The sequence below is a fragment of the Phaseolus vulgaris genome, chromosome 3 (genome assembly GCF_051622355.1).
Source record: "Phaseolus vulgaris cultivar YP4 chromosome 3, ASM5162235v1, whole genome shotgun sequence".
Lineage (NCBI taxonomy): Eukaryota > Viridiplantae > Streptophyta > Magnoliopsida > Fabales > Fabaceae > Phaseolus > Phaseolus vulgaris.
Genome location: NC_143500.1, coordinates 29,550,542 through 29,562,963, shown reverse-complemented (window position 1 = coordinate 29,562,963; position 12,422 = coordinate 29,550,542). Strand labels below are relative to the sequence as shown.

The 12,422-nt window shown below is 34.9% G+C and overlaps 1 protein-coding gene across 1 annotated transcript; it reads right to left on the bottom strand.

The window, feature by feature from the left end:
- Nucleotides 1–985: 985 nt before the first annotated feature.
- On the bottom strand, nt 986–3,985 carry LOC137806973 (Protein phosphatase 2C family protein). The gene is made up of 6 exons (XM_068607376.2): nt 3,332–3,985; nt 2,853–3,100; nt 2,454–2,762; nt 1,893–2,010; nt 1,467–1,690; nt 986–1,322 (listed from the first exon to the last, which is right to left on the bottom strand). Exons 2-6 carry the CDS (start codon nt 3,093–3,095, stop codon nt 1,113–1,115), a joined length of 1,104 nt encoding a protein of 367 aa, XP_068463477.1. The 5' UTR covers nt 3,096–3,100; nt 3,332–3,985; the 3' UTR covers nt 986–1,112.
- Nucleotides 3,986–12,422: the final 8,437 nt, after the last annotated feature.

Below are 12,422 nucleotides of genomic sequence, written 5' to 3'. Positions count from 1 at the left end.
TATTTAAAAATAAAGGAAAATAATTTAAAATGTTAAAATAAAATTATTTTCTTGAAAAATAAATATTTTGAATAAAATTGTAAAAAAATATATTTAAAAAAAATAAAAGTTTAGAATGATAGTTATATTGAAGAATAATATCTTAGAAAATAAATATGATTAAAATAATAATTTAGAAAACTAATTATACTAAGAAATAATTATTTAGAAAATATTATAATTTAAAAAATATTTATTTAAAATATTAATTATTTAAAAATGTAAAAAATTAATTATTTAGAGAAGTGATTATTTAGTTTTGTATTGAATTAAAATTTAATACTAACAGCTATTTATTTATAAATAAAATAAAGATTAAATAAATGTAAATGAAAAAATGTAAAAATAAACTCTATATTAAAAAATATTCTAAGTCAATTTTAATTTTTCTTTTATTTATACACTTAAATTTTATTTTTAATTACACACATAATTAGTAAAATAATTATTGTAATAAAAACAGCCATAAAAAGTTAGGAAATAGAGTTCTTCATAAAAAAATATTTTTATAAATTATTAGTTTTAACAAGTATTTACATAAATCATTATTTCATTTATAAATAATTTAACTATTATACTTATTATTCATAAATCAATATTTTAAATTATATGAAAAATTTTCCTTTTTATTTTGTTCATTTTACTTATGAAATTCCTTTTTTATTTCTATAAAAGTTTTCAAAAGTAAATTTTATCTTATATATTGGATATATTTTATCTTATATATTGCATAGATTTAAATTTTACTCTACAAGTTGACGAGAAAGAATCTATTTGTTATATATGTGTCAATTAACTTACCATCTTCCCCTTCCACAATCACCAATTTTAGTAATAGATTGGATTTTCAGTTATGCACACAACTTATTAAGGAAAGTGTATTTTTTTTTTTTAAATGATGCATGAAGTAGTATTCTATAAGTCTTCCCAAATGTGGGACTTGAAATTGAAATGATCTTATTAAGACAACCACTAGTGTTATTTTAGTTGACAAGTTTATATACAAGTTTACATGTATTCATGTGTATAATAAGGAAGCTGCAAACTGTTTAACCAACATGATAACATTCTCCTTAATCAACAGTTTTAATGGGTGGGAGCTGATGGGAAGGGAAGGAGTGAAAAAAGAGGCAAATAGCTGACATGTCATCCATAGCAATACTACTTCTCTTCCGCTTCCATTCACGCATGGCACATTTAACCAGGCTTTGAGCTGCTTTCTCTTTATGTGGTGTTGCAGAAACAATATTCACTGCCTCCTGATTGGATATAACATCCCATACCTGAGAGACACCAAATATAAGTCATTAATTACTTCAAAACTTCAAGTGATATATCTTTTTCTCAATGCTTTTCCTTTTAAAATTGGTTAAATTAAAAGCTCCTCTCAAAGCAGCTCAATAAACACAAAATAAAAAGACTCATACCCCATCTGTTGCCAATATGACAAAGTGATCCCTATTGGTAATTTTTGTGTGTGTGACATCTGGCACAGAGATTAGTCCAAAGTCCTTCATGCAGTGATCTCCAAAAGCTCTGGATATAGCTAGTCCTGGTGTTTTACCGTTTGGCTTCCACACCCTGTACACTTCTGGTTCATCTTCCAAACTAAATACCTGCCCTCTACACTGTGTTATGCGTTCAGCTTCCTCTGAAATCATCAAATACAACACTCAGTGTTTGATCCAGACAAATTAAAATATTAATTTGTGTGATTTTGATAAATGTTCATATGTTTAATTCTAGATTAATTTAAATTTAAATAATTTTATGTAATATTCGTGATAAATAAAATATTATATTGAATTTTACAAACAATAAATTGTAGTGAATGTGTAAGAGATAAATCTGACCTGGTAAATTTGGCTTGAAGTCAGTGGTAAGCTGATATGGAGTTAATATGCCATCTTCTGAAGTGGTTGCCAAGACAGCCCTAGAATCACCTATGTTTGCTGTAATAAGATATTCACCCTGAAACAACAGTGACAAACATTTTCAGCACACTTCAAAGCCAAATCTGGCCACTAAAATTTAGTAACTAAAAGCAATTATTTCCATCAACCCAACATGCTATGCCTTCATTATTAATTAAAGACTAGGATAGACCAAGATGATCATCTATAGTTGATTTTATCCTTTTTCTTTTCCTTATTAAAAGGGGAACCTCATTACGATCCCGATAGCATCATACATATATGGCAGCAGAATCAGAATAACGAATACCACCTATTTATAAACAAGTTCAGGACCCCAATTCATTTGGCTTATTTTCTTTTTCTGCTTTTCTTTTCTTCAAAAAGAAGAATTCAGGTAAAATACATTTAGAGAAAAATTCTTAAAAATTTCGAGATTTCAGACAAGTAAATAAAATATATAAAAACATGAAAATAGCATATGATATGAATATAGATAACCTGTTTGATAATTGTCAATGCTGTAGAGCCACTAAGAAATGAATCGAACTCGGTTTGCTGCTTCAGATCCTGATCAACAGCAGCATAAGTCTTGATGTAGGAGTGCTTCCACATGTCCAAGCCACGTATATGTTTGTCTGCTTCCATCTTAAAATCCAGGTCAAGGGATGTTGCAGCCAGATTTTCCTGCCAGTTGCAGAGCAAAATGGCTGGCACTAGTTTTTTGACCCTTTTGGCTACAAAGTGTCCCCAAGGGCCATGACCATCAAAAACTCCACAGAATGTAATGTCTTGTTGGCATCCAAATTCCTGGCATCATCCATAGCCAACAAAGTATAACATTTGATAATTTTTACACTAAGATAACTTCTAATGGCTTGAAAAAAGTGGTTGTCTTACCTCCCAAACAAGAAGACGATCCTGATTGACTCCTTTCCGGCCCCTATTAGTGAACATAGAAACCAAATTGTCGGCCTTGGTCGACTTAACAACTCCAGATGAACTCAATAACAATTCATTCTTCCTTGCTTCCTTTGCCAATTCTTCTGCAGCTTTCCTTCCATCTTCCCCTTTACAATTCTTCTCTTTCTTGATTGACACGGTTTTCGCCAATCCATTCACAAAAGATGGAAAAAGAACCATGATAACTGCATTCCAATCATTGTTGCTGGTTATACACACTTACAGCTCCTAGTTTTTTATGCTAATAGAAACCTCATCGTAAACAGAACTTATAAAGAGACCAGTTTTTTAGTTTTACTAGTTATTCATGAGAAAAACATGATGTGTATGTGCAGTGATATACTGGTTCTAGTTCTTTCATGATAACATATGCAATAGAAAAGTTAAAGGAAGACAAGAACAGGTTATATACATGCCTGCGATTTGTAATCACCACTAGCAAATCCTATAGACTGTCAAAGCCTGAGGAAACTGAGAGATGATTCCTTTGAAGCTATGCTCCCCATACCATGATCCCAAGTTACAAAGTTACAACCGCAATCACTTTATTTGGATCCACGTGACTGATTTGTGATTGTAACATAGTAATGGGTGGTGGCTTTACCTTTCGTACCCTTTCTTTGGCCACCTTAAGATACAGAACAAGGGGGTATTTTTGGACAGTGAAAGGTGATTAAAACAGATTGTAGCAATTAGAGTACTAATTTCAAGACATTATAAACAAGAAGTGACAAAAAAACTGATCGAAAAAACAACAATAAAAGAGCAATTATTGTCATACGAGGTCGGTGTTTAACAACTACTGTAATAGCAAATTGACAAGTAGTCAATTAAATAACTTAATTCTGTGGTTGCAATTCGATTATGGCTAGTGGTTGGCTTAGAATAAATCGATCTTCAACTTTTCTTTATGTTGTCTTAGGTAAATATCTTCAATCTTAGATTAAACAAAAATTCAAACAGGTTGAACCTTTTAAAATATAGATTTTTGAGATATTTTAATAGTTCATTCCATTGAGTGTACCAAACACAAGGCTATCGTTTGCCCAGTTGTCTTGGGGGGTCTCCACAATGCTAAGGTCAATGTAAATGCGCATTTGTAGAAAGTGGTTGTAATCATACTAAAATTTGTTATATTTTTATAATTCATTTTTCTCTCTACTTTCCATCACATTTATTTATATTATCTATTTTTTCTCTTTTTTCTAAAATAAATTGTAGGCTTTTTGAACACGACTCTGTGGATATACAATAGAAAAAGTGGACATTTGTGGCATTCTAGGATGTTATGGTGATGGCCTACCAGGAATTTAGCAAGCCACCGATCAAGCATTAATGGCCAAGATTGATTTGAGCGAGATCTGGTTGCAATATCCTAAGTCACCTATGAAGATACAGACAATAATATGCCGCCCACCATAATGGGAAGGGTAGATAGGGATTGGTGGGGCTGGAATAGAATAAAGCATGATAATTGAATTTCAATCCATATTTCATTTTTCATTCATGATATATAATGAATTTTATTCAACAATGAACACTGCAAATACATGCTTTACTATAGAGTGGTGATATATGTTAACACGTAATTACACATTAATAAAATAATATTTTAATCATATTTAATTTATTTTTTATTTTTTAATATTATTATAATGTGGTGTTAAGTATATGTTTTTTAACTGTAGATTTTTTCCTTTATTATAATATATTAACTAGATCCTCTCTTGCCACTCGGCTGCTAGAACTCTGCAAGTAGTAAATTTCAATCCAACATAAACTTTGGCCTAATGGTTTCTGATTAAGCAGAGCATATAGGGAAAAGAAACAAGGATCTTGTGACCTTCCATAACTTCATTATAAAAAATAATTCAATTAATAAAAATTCTATATTATTATTTTGTGTTGTATATAATAAAAAAAACTCCATCAATAGTTTCCCAATCGAGACCCCCTAAATAAAATATTTTATTGCTCAACATACCAAATTAAACAAAAACAAATGCAAAAAATCTTTTAAGATATACAATTACGAACTCTTTTTAGATATCCAATTAAGCAAGTCCTTCATGCAACCAAAAAAATTATTTATACTAAAAATATTCAAATCAACTCATTCTTTAAAGTAACTCTCTATATTCCCCTTATTCACATTACTCAATGCGAAAGTTTAATGAATAATCATATCACATGAGAACAACCAAAAAGAACCCAATGATATGGTACTTAGTCAAAAATTTTAAAACAATATGTTAGTATATTTTTATTATGTTATTTAACTTACTCCTTTACGTATAATGTGTTGGAAATCTTACACATTCTAACTTTATCAAATAATAAAAAAATAAATAATCAGTTTAGTATAATAAATAAATCATAGTCTTGATACAACAAATCTAATTAGATTAGTTTTCTTTGAATTTTATTATGGCTAATGTGCTTGAACATTATCCCTACCCGGAATAAAGAAAAAGTACAACCTCAATTCATTATAACACAATCAATTTACTAATCAAGCATTTAATATCATATCATAATCAAATACTACATACTTTTTACAACCCTAACGACTATAATAATCCTTTAATCTTCCAAGTCATCAAGGGTCTATAAAAATAAACATTTCCGATGAAGTATAAACTTAATTATTCATACTCTACTCTATATACTACTACATTCATATTTGAGCTTTCTTACTAACTTAAGCATTGTATAATCTTTTTGCAGGTAGACGTCCCTCCTCTCTTTATGATTGGTCAACACGAAAATGCTCAGTCTACGAGAAAATCATCTCTTTTCCACCTCATAACTCTTCAAATCCATTTATGGTAAGAACATTTGATGCCCACTGTAGGGCTCGGGTAAAACTTCTCCTAAGACCACCACAATAATAAACACATTGCACCAACACGAACTCTCCATAAAACAACACATTGACTGCCCAACTTGAAGCTCTCCTTCAAAGAAATGAAAAGAATATGCAAAAGACATGAAGAAGGCATCACACAAATGCAAGATAAGATGGAAAAAGACATGGAGTCCCTAAAAGAACAACACCAGACAAATATGAAAGCGTTGCAAGAATAACTTGCAGCAAAGGATGATCATCATGTTCGAAATGGTAGGAATCCTACCAAACACACACCTTAGTCCCACACGACAAGAAATTTGCTATTTACATACGGATTTTTACATACGGATCCAGATCCGTATGTAAAGTGAGCATTACATACCGATTTGGATTCATATGTAAAGCGAGCGTTACATACGGATTTTTAAATAGGGATTTAGATCCATAAGTAAAGTAAGCATTACATATGGATTTTTAACTCCAGATCCAGATCCGTAAGTAAAGTGAACATTACATACAAATTTTTACATCCAGATCCAGATCCGTATGTAAAGTGAGCATTACATACGAATTTTAACATACAAACCCAGATCCGTATGTAAAGTAAGTGTTACATACCGATTTTTACATATAGATCCAGATCCGTATGTAAAGTGAGCATTATATACGATTTTTTACATATGGATCCAGATCCGTATGTAAAGTGAGCCTTACATACAGATCCAAATTCGTATGTAAAGTGAGCATTATATACAAATTTTTACATACGGATCTAGATCTGTATGTAAAGTAAGTGTTACATATTGTACCGACCAGTCCTCGGACATCGACAGAGGGAGAGATCAGACATCGGTGGTCTGAATACCTATATTGGGCCACGTAAGGTGGACCTCATAATTATACTAGTTACCAGTTAAAACATCAGATATGAGAGGAAGCCCTAAGACACGAGGGATCCATGCAGGTGGTGTGTATAGCACATTCAGGTGCGACACGAGTAAATAACCCTTAGAGGCGCTAAGGCCTGATTAAGGTTAGGGTTTCCAAGGGAAGCTGCATGTATGACACGTGAATACTTAGGGCACCCACATAACAGATGACCCTAGAGATTTGATGCACAAGTTGGTACCCAGGCGACCATTCTGTTAGTCGTTGCACTCCAGTTAAGGGAAATCTTATGTGCCTGATTACGTAATAGCGGCGCAGGGACATTCTCCAAGGAACCCTATACATGGGTAATAGAACAGAGGTAAACCCTAGTTTCAACCTATATAAAGGGTGCTAAGAACCCTAACAAGGTACACAATTTCTAAGACTGAAACTACTTTATACACTTAGTGTTTCTTTGCCCTTATACTGACTTGAGCGTCGGAGTGCAAACGGTCGTCAAGGCGCCCCTTTGCCTTTGCAGGTGATAGATTCTTTGATCAAGAAAGTACGATTCTCAAGCGGAGATAGAAGTGTCGAAGGCTGCCGTTAGAATCAACCGGTGAGCGAGTCAACCGGCAGGAACATTTGGCACCCACCGTGGGGCCCGGTAAAACCTGATCCTATCCACAATTGTGTTTGAGTTTTTTGACATGATGAGGAACACGAGGATGGTCCACTGGGATCTGAAGGGAGCAAGAACCCCACCTTGCAGCAAATCATGGAGACCACGAGAGTCCACCAATGAGTAAACGAAGAAGCCAAGGCTGACTAGTTGAGGCCATTCCTCGAGCGTGGAATGTGGGAAGCCTCGGGTTGTATTTTCAGCTAAGATATTCTAGCCTAATGCTTTCTTTGTGAACGATGTGTGATAAGTTTGTTCTTGAAAGATGAGGAATTTAGCTTTATTGATTTATTTGAATTGGCATATGGTAAGTCGACCTAGATTGGCATAAGTACAAGCATAGGTGCTATGTGAGATTGATTTGTTTAAGCAATAGGTAAGTCAACCTAGCTCGATGTCTGTATTGCCACTCGATTATAGGCGCCCCATGAGTAAATGATTACCTAGTGGCAGGTAAGACGGAGGGCATGCAGGAGAGCTCGTCAGCTCGACCCAAGTGTTTGGGGGAGGTCATCTCGATGTTTGGGCACAAGAGGTGAGTTGTGAGCTCGGCTCAGATGTTGGTCAACCCATAAAAGGTAACAAATATAAAGAAATATTTTATATATTGTGATATTATTATGAAGATAAAAGGTAAAGGAATATTTTATCTGTTGTGATATTATATTTGTTGTGATATTATTATGAAGATAAAAGATAAATGAATATTTTATCTGTTGCGATATTATTCCAAAGATGAAAGATAAATAGATATTTTATCTGTTGTGATATTATATTTTATTTGTTGCATCTATTGTGATATTATTTTAGAGATAAAAGACAGAGAGATATTTTATTTGTTGTGATATTATTCTAGAGATAAAAGATAAAGAGATATTTTATCTGTTGTGATATTATTCTAGAGATAAAAGATAAAGAGATATTTTATCTGTTGTGATATTACTCTAGAGATAAAAGATAAAGAGATATTTTATCTGTTGTGATATTATTTTAGAGATAAAAGATAAAGAGATATTTTATCTGTTGTGATATTATTCTAGAGATAAAAGATAAAGAGATATTTTATCTGTTGTGATATTATTCTAGAGATAAAAGATAAAGAGCTATTTTATCTGTTGTGATATTATTCTAGAGATAAAAGATAAAGAAATATTTTATCTGTTGTGATATTATTCTAGAGATAAAAGATAAAGAGATATTTTGTCTGTTGTGATATTATTCTGGAGATAAAAGATAAAGAGATATTTTTATCTGCTGTGATGTTATTCCCAAAGATAAATGATTATTATTTGTTAAGTCTGTTGTCATATTATTCTGAGGAGAAAAGATAAGGAGATATTTTATCTGTTGTGATGTTATTTCAAAGATAAATGATTATTATCTTTTGAGTCTGTGGTGATATTAGTCTGAAGATGAAAGATATAATTATTATTGTTTAAATATGTTGTCATATTATTATGGAAATAAACGGATGTGTGTAAATTTGTTATCATGTTATTTTGAAGATGACGTGAACGATTAATTATCATTTAAATCTGTTGTGATATTGTTATCATGATCACGATCTCTCGCAGAAGAGTAGTTATTCTTGTTACTGGATATAAAGCGTAGTAGTGTAAGAGTACATGTATAGGAAAGTTCTGGCGAGGAAAGACTTGGTATTTAAGCGCGTCCATTGGTGACCCACCTCTCTTTCTTGGGAACTCACTATCTACAATATACAATAAAGATCAACTCAGAAAAATTTTCTAGAACTCATGTGTCGAGAATCACAAATGATTATGTCCTACCATAACTCGACGGTAAAGGGAAACTTTTATACCATACAGGTTCATAGAAGTGTTGGGCAACGAAACCTTTCGGCTGGAAATTCAAGACGATGGAGCCACTCCTCAGACGAGGAACGCGCCAAGCCTCAAGTTCTATTTCAGGTTTTTTTTAACGAGGTCACCCAAATAAAATTTCAAGTTGTTCAGTTGAAAAATATGAGTGCAGTGCAGTTAATGAACCTCTCCCTTGAAGTGATACACCAAGAGCGAAGGTAGTTTGGTTCCCCAATGAACCCCCTCTTGTGTGAGTTCACCAAGGCGAAGAATAATATGGTTCGCCAGTTAATGAACCTCTCCCTTGAAGTAATGCGCCGAGGTTGGGAATAGTATGGTTCCTCGGTGAACCTCCCTCTTGCGCAAGTTTACCAAGGTTGAGAACAATATTGTTCAAATGTTAAAGACCTGTCCCTTGACTTTTTATAGCAAGGTCGCGGTCATTTATTCAGACCTGTCCCTTGACTTCATACATCAAGGATGAGATCATCTATTAAGATCCTCCCTTGACTTCATATAGTAAGGATGACGTCAGTTATTAAGATCCTCCCTTGACTTCATACAACAACGATGATGTCAGTTGTTAAGATCCTCCCTTGACTTCATACAGCAAGGATGAGGCCAGTTATTAAAATCCTCCCTTGACTTTGTACAACAAGGATGATGTTAGTTACGAACCGTTCACTTGGGTTAGAAGCCTCGAGATTGGGAGAGAATGATTCATAGAGAACACCTCCCCCTTGAGTGAGAACGCCAATGTTGAATAGTATGGTTCGCCAGTTAAATCCTCCACTGCCTCTATACGCCAAGGATGAGGTCAGTAAGCGAACCTCTCCCCTGGGTTAGAAACACCAAGACTTGGAATAGTATGGTTCTTAGTGAGCCTCCCTGATATGATTCCAATAACATGATATGGATATAGAATGAATGGGTAACTCTAAAACAGCAAGTAAACCCCAAGAACTACTCAAGAACAGTTCAAGAATCACAAGAACAACAAGTTAACGCAGCATACAAAGGATCTACCGAATGAAATGAGCTAAACAACAAAACCCATGGAAATGAATTTGAAAACAACAAGATTATCACATGTAATTGGATACCGAAAAGGGACGAACCAAGAACAGCAAGGAAACAACCAAACTGCACTGATTAAAGGAGAAATAAAGTGCAGAAAATGAAAGGGAAACCAACAAGTAACAGATTGCACCGAATGAAATAGGAAACACAAGCAAGAAACACAAAAAAGGAAGAAAATGGAGGATGGAAAGAGTGACTTATGTGGTTGTAGACCAAGGGAGGATCTTCACGCCACTTGAGAGTCCCAAGAGCTCACAAGATGAGACTAAAGAGAGAAGAAGAGTCAAGGCTCACAACTTTCTCTAAAATTCACTAGCATTTCATTACACTCAATTTTCAACTTGTTTTACAATGAGGCAAGACTCTCCTTTTATAAGGTGGGAGATGACCGACCCTCTAGGTAAGGAAGGAAGGAAAGACTCCTTCTAGTTCCTTCTATGTACAAAAGGTGTCTAACTAGGCCAAAAGGTGACCTTCCTAGCCATTTCTAAGTAACTAGTAACTAAAAGTGCTTTTACATGCATAGTTTCTTTTGTTTTCCTTTTTAGGCACTTCCCTAAAGCTATCCTATCCTATTTACAATTCAATACAAGAGATATTACAAAGAGAGATTTCATTTGGCAATCTCTTCCCAATGATCTAGCCATGCTCCTAGTGATTCTTTGATTGAAGTGGGCTTAGGCTTGGGCTTCTCCATGAGTTTGGTCTTCTTGCTCTTGAATGTTGGCCTCCTTTTCATCTTGATTTGCATCACTCCCTCTTGCGTGGGAACGTCAAGGTCAATAATAGTATAATTCCAAGTAAGACATCTCCCTTGCCTTCATATGTCAAGGTCGAGAACAGTAAGTGAACCTCTCCCTTAGGTTATACACCAAGGTCGAGAAACAGTAAGGTTCATAGCGAACCATAGTAAAATCTCCCTTTAGGAAGCAGTTAGGTTCATAGTGAACCACAATGAAATCTCCCTTTGGGTAGCAGTAGGGTGATTCAGATGGAATGACCCAAGCTCAATAAGACTTTGAACTCGGGTGCCCAGAATCGTAGCTAGCCATGATTAAGATTGTTTTGCTTAATCCAGCAAAGATAACCCTGTGGGGGTAGAGTTGCACCACAAAGGTGTTAAGAGTAGACTTAGTGTGTAAGCCAACACTAAAGTCAGATACTCTAAGTTGCCAAATGCCATTTAAGGGCAGACTTGGTGTAGAGATCGACCTCGAGTCAGGTGCTCAGGTCACCCCTGATATCGGGGGAGGATGTGTAAGGAAAGCGATAAAACTTTCCAAATGCATTACGTTGATAAGGTTGTCAATTATATTGCCATCAGTTAATTAAGGCGTACATTGGCCCAAGGTAGTTGAGGTTTACTGGGTTATCACCTACACCTGAAAAACTGTTGTTAGCCACCTAAGCACTCAATAGTCTCTTCGCTGAAACGAGTTACAACTCGAGACTGGGAGGGGGCCTTGTGTACCGACCAGTCCTCAGACATTGACAGAGGGAGAGATCGGACGTCGGTGGTCTGGACACCTATATTGGACCACATAAGGTGTGCCCCAGAATTATACTTGTTACCAGTTAAAACATCAGATATGAGAGGAAGCCCTAAGACACGAGGGATCCATGCAAGTGGTGTGTATAGCACATTTAGGCGCGACACGAGTAAATAGCCCATGGATGCTCTAAGGCCCAATTAGGGTTAGGGTTTCCAAGGGAAGCTGCATGTATGACACGTGAATACTTAGGGCACCCACATAACAAATGGCCCTAGAGATTTGGTGCACAAGTTGGTACCTAGACGACCATTCTGTTAGTCGTTGCACTCCAGTTAAGGGAAATCTTATGTGTCAGATTACGCTAAGATTACATAATAGCGACGTAGGGACATTCTCCAAGGAACCCTAGACACGGGTAACAAAACAGAGGTAAACCCTAGTTTCAACCTATATAAAGGGTAATAAGAACCCTAGCAAGGTACACAGTTTCTAAGACTGAAACTACTTTATACACTTAGTGTTTCTTTGCCCTTATGCTGACTTGAACGTCGGAGTGCAAACGACCGTCAAGGCGCCCCTTTGTCTTTGCAAGTGAGAGATTCTTTGATCAAGAAAGTACGATTCTCAGGCAGAGATAGAAGGGTTGAAGACTGCCGTTAGAGTCAACCGGTGAAGTGAGTCAACTGGCAGGAACACATACCGATTTTT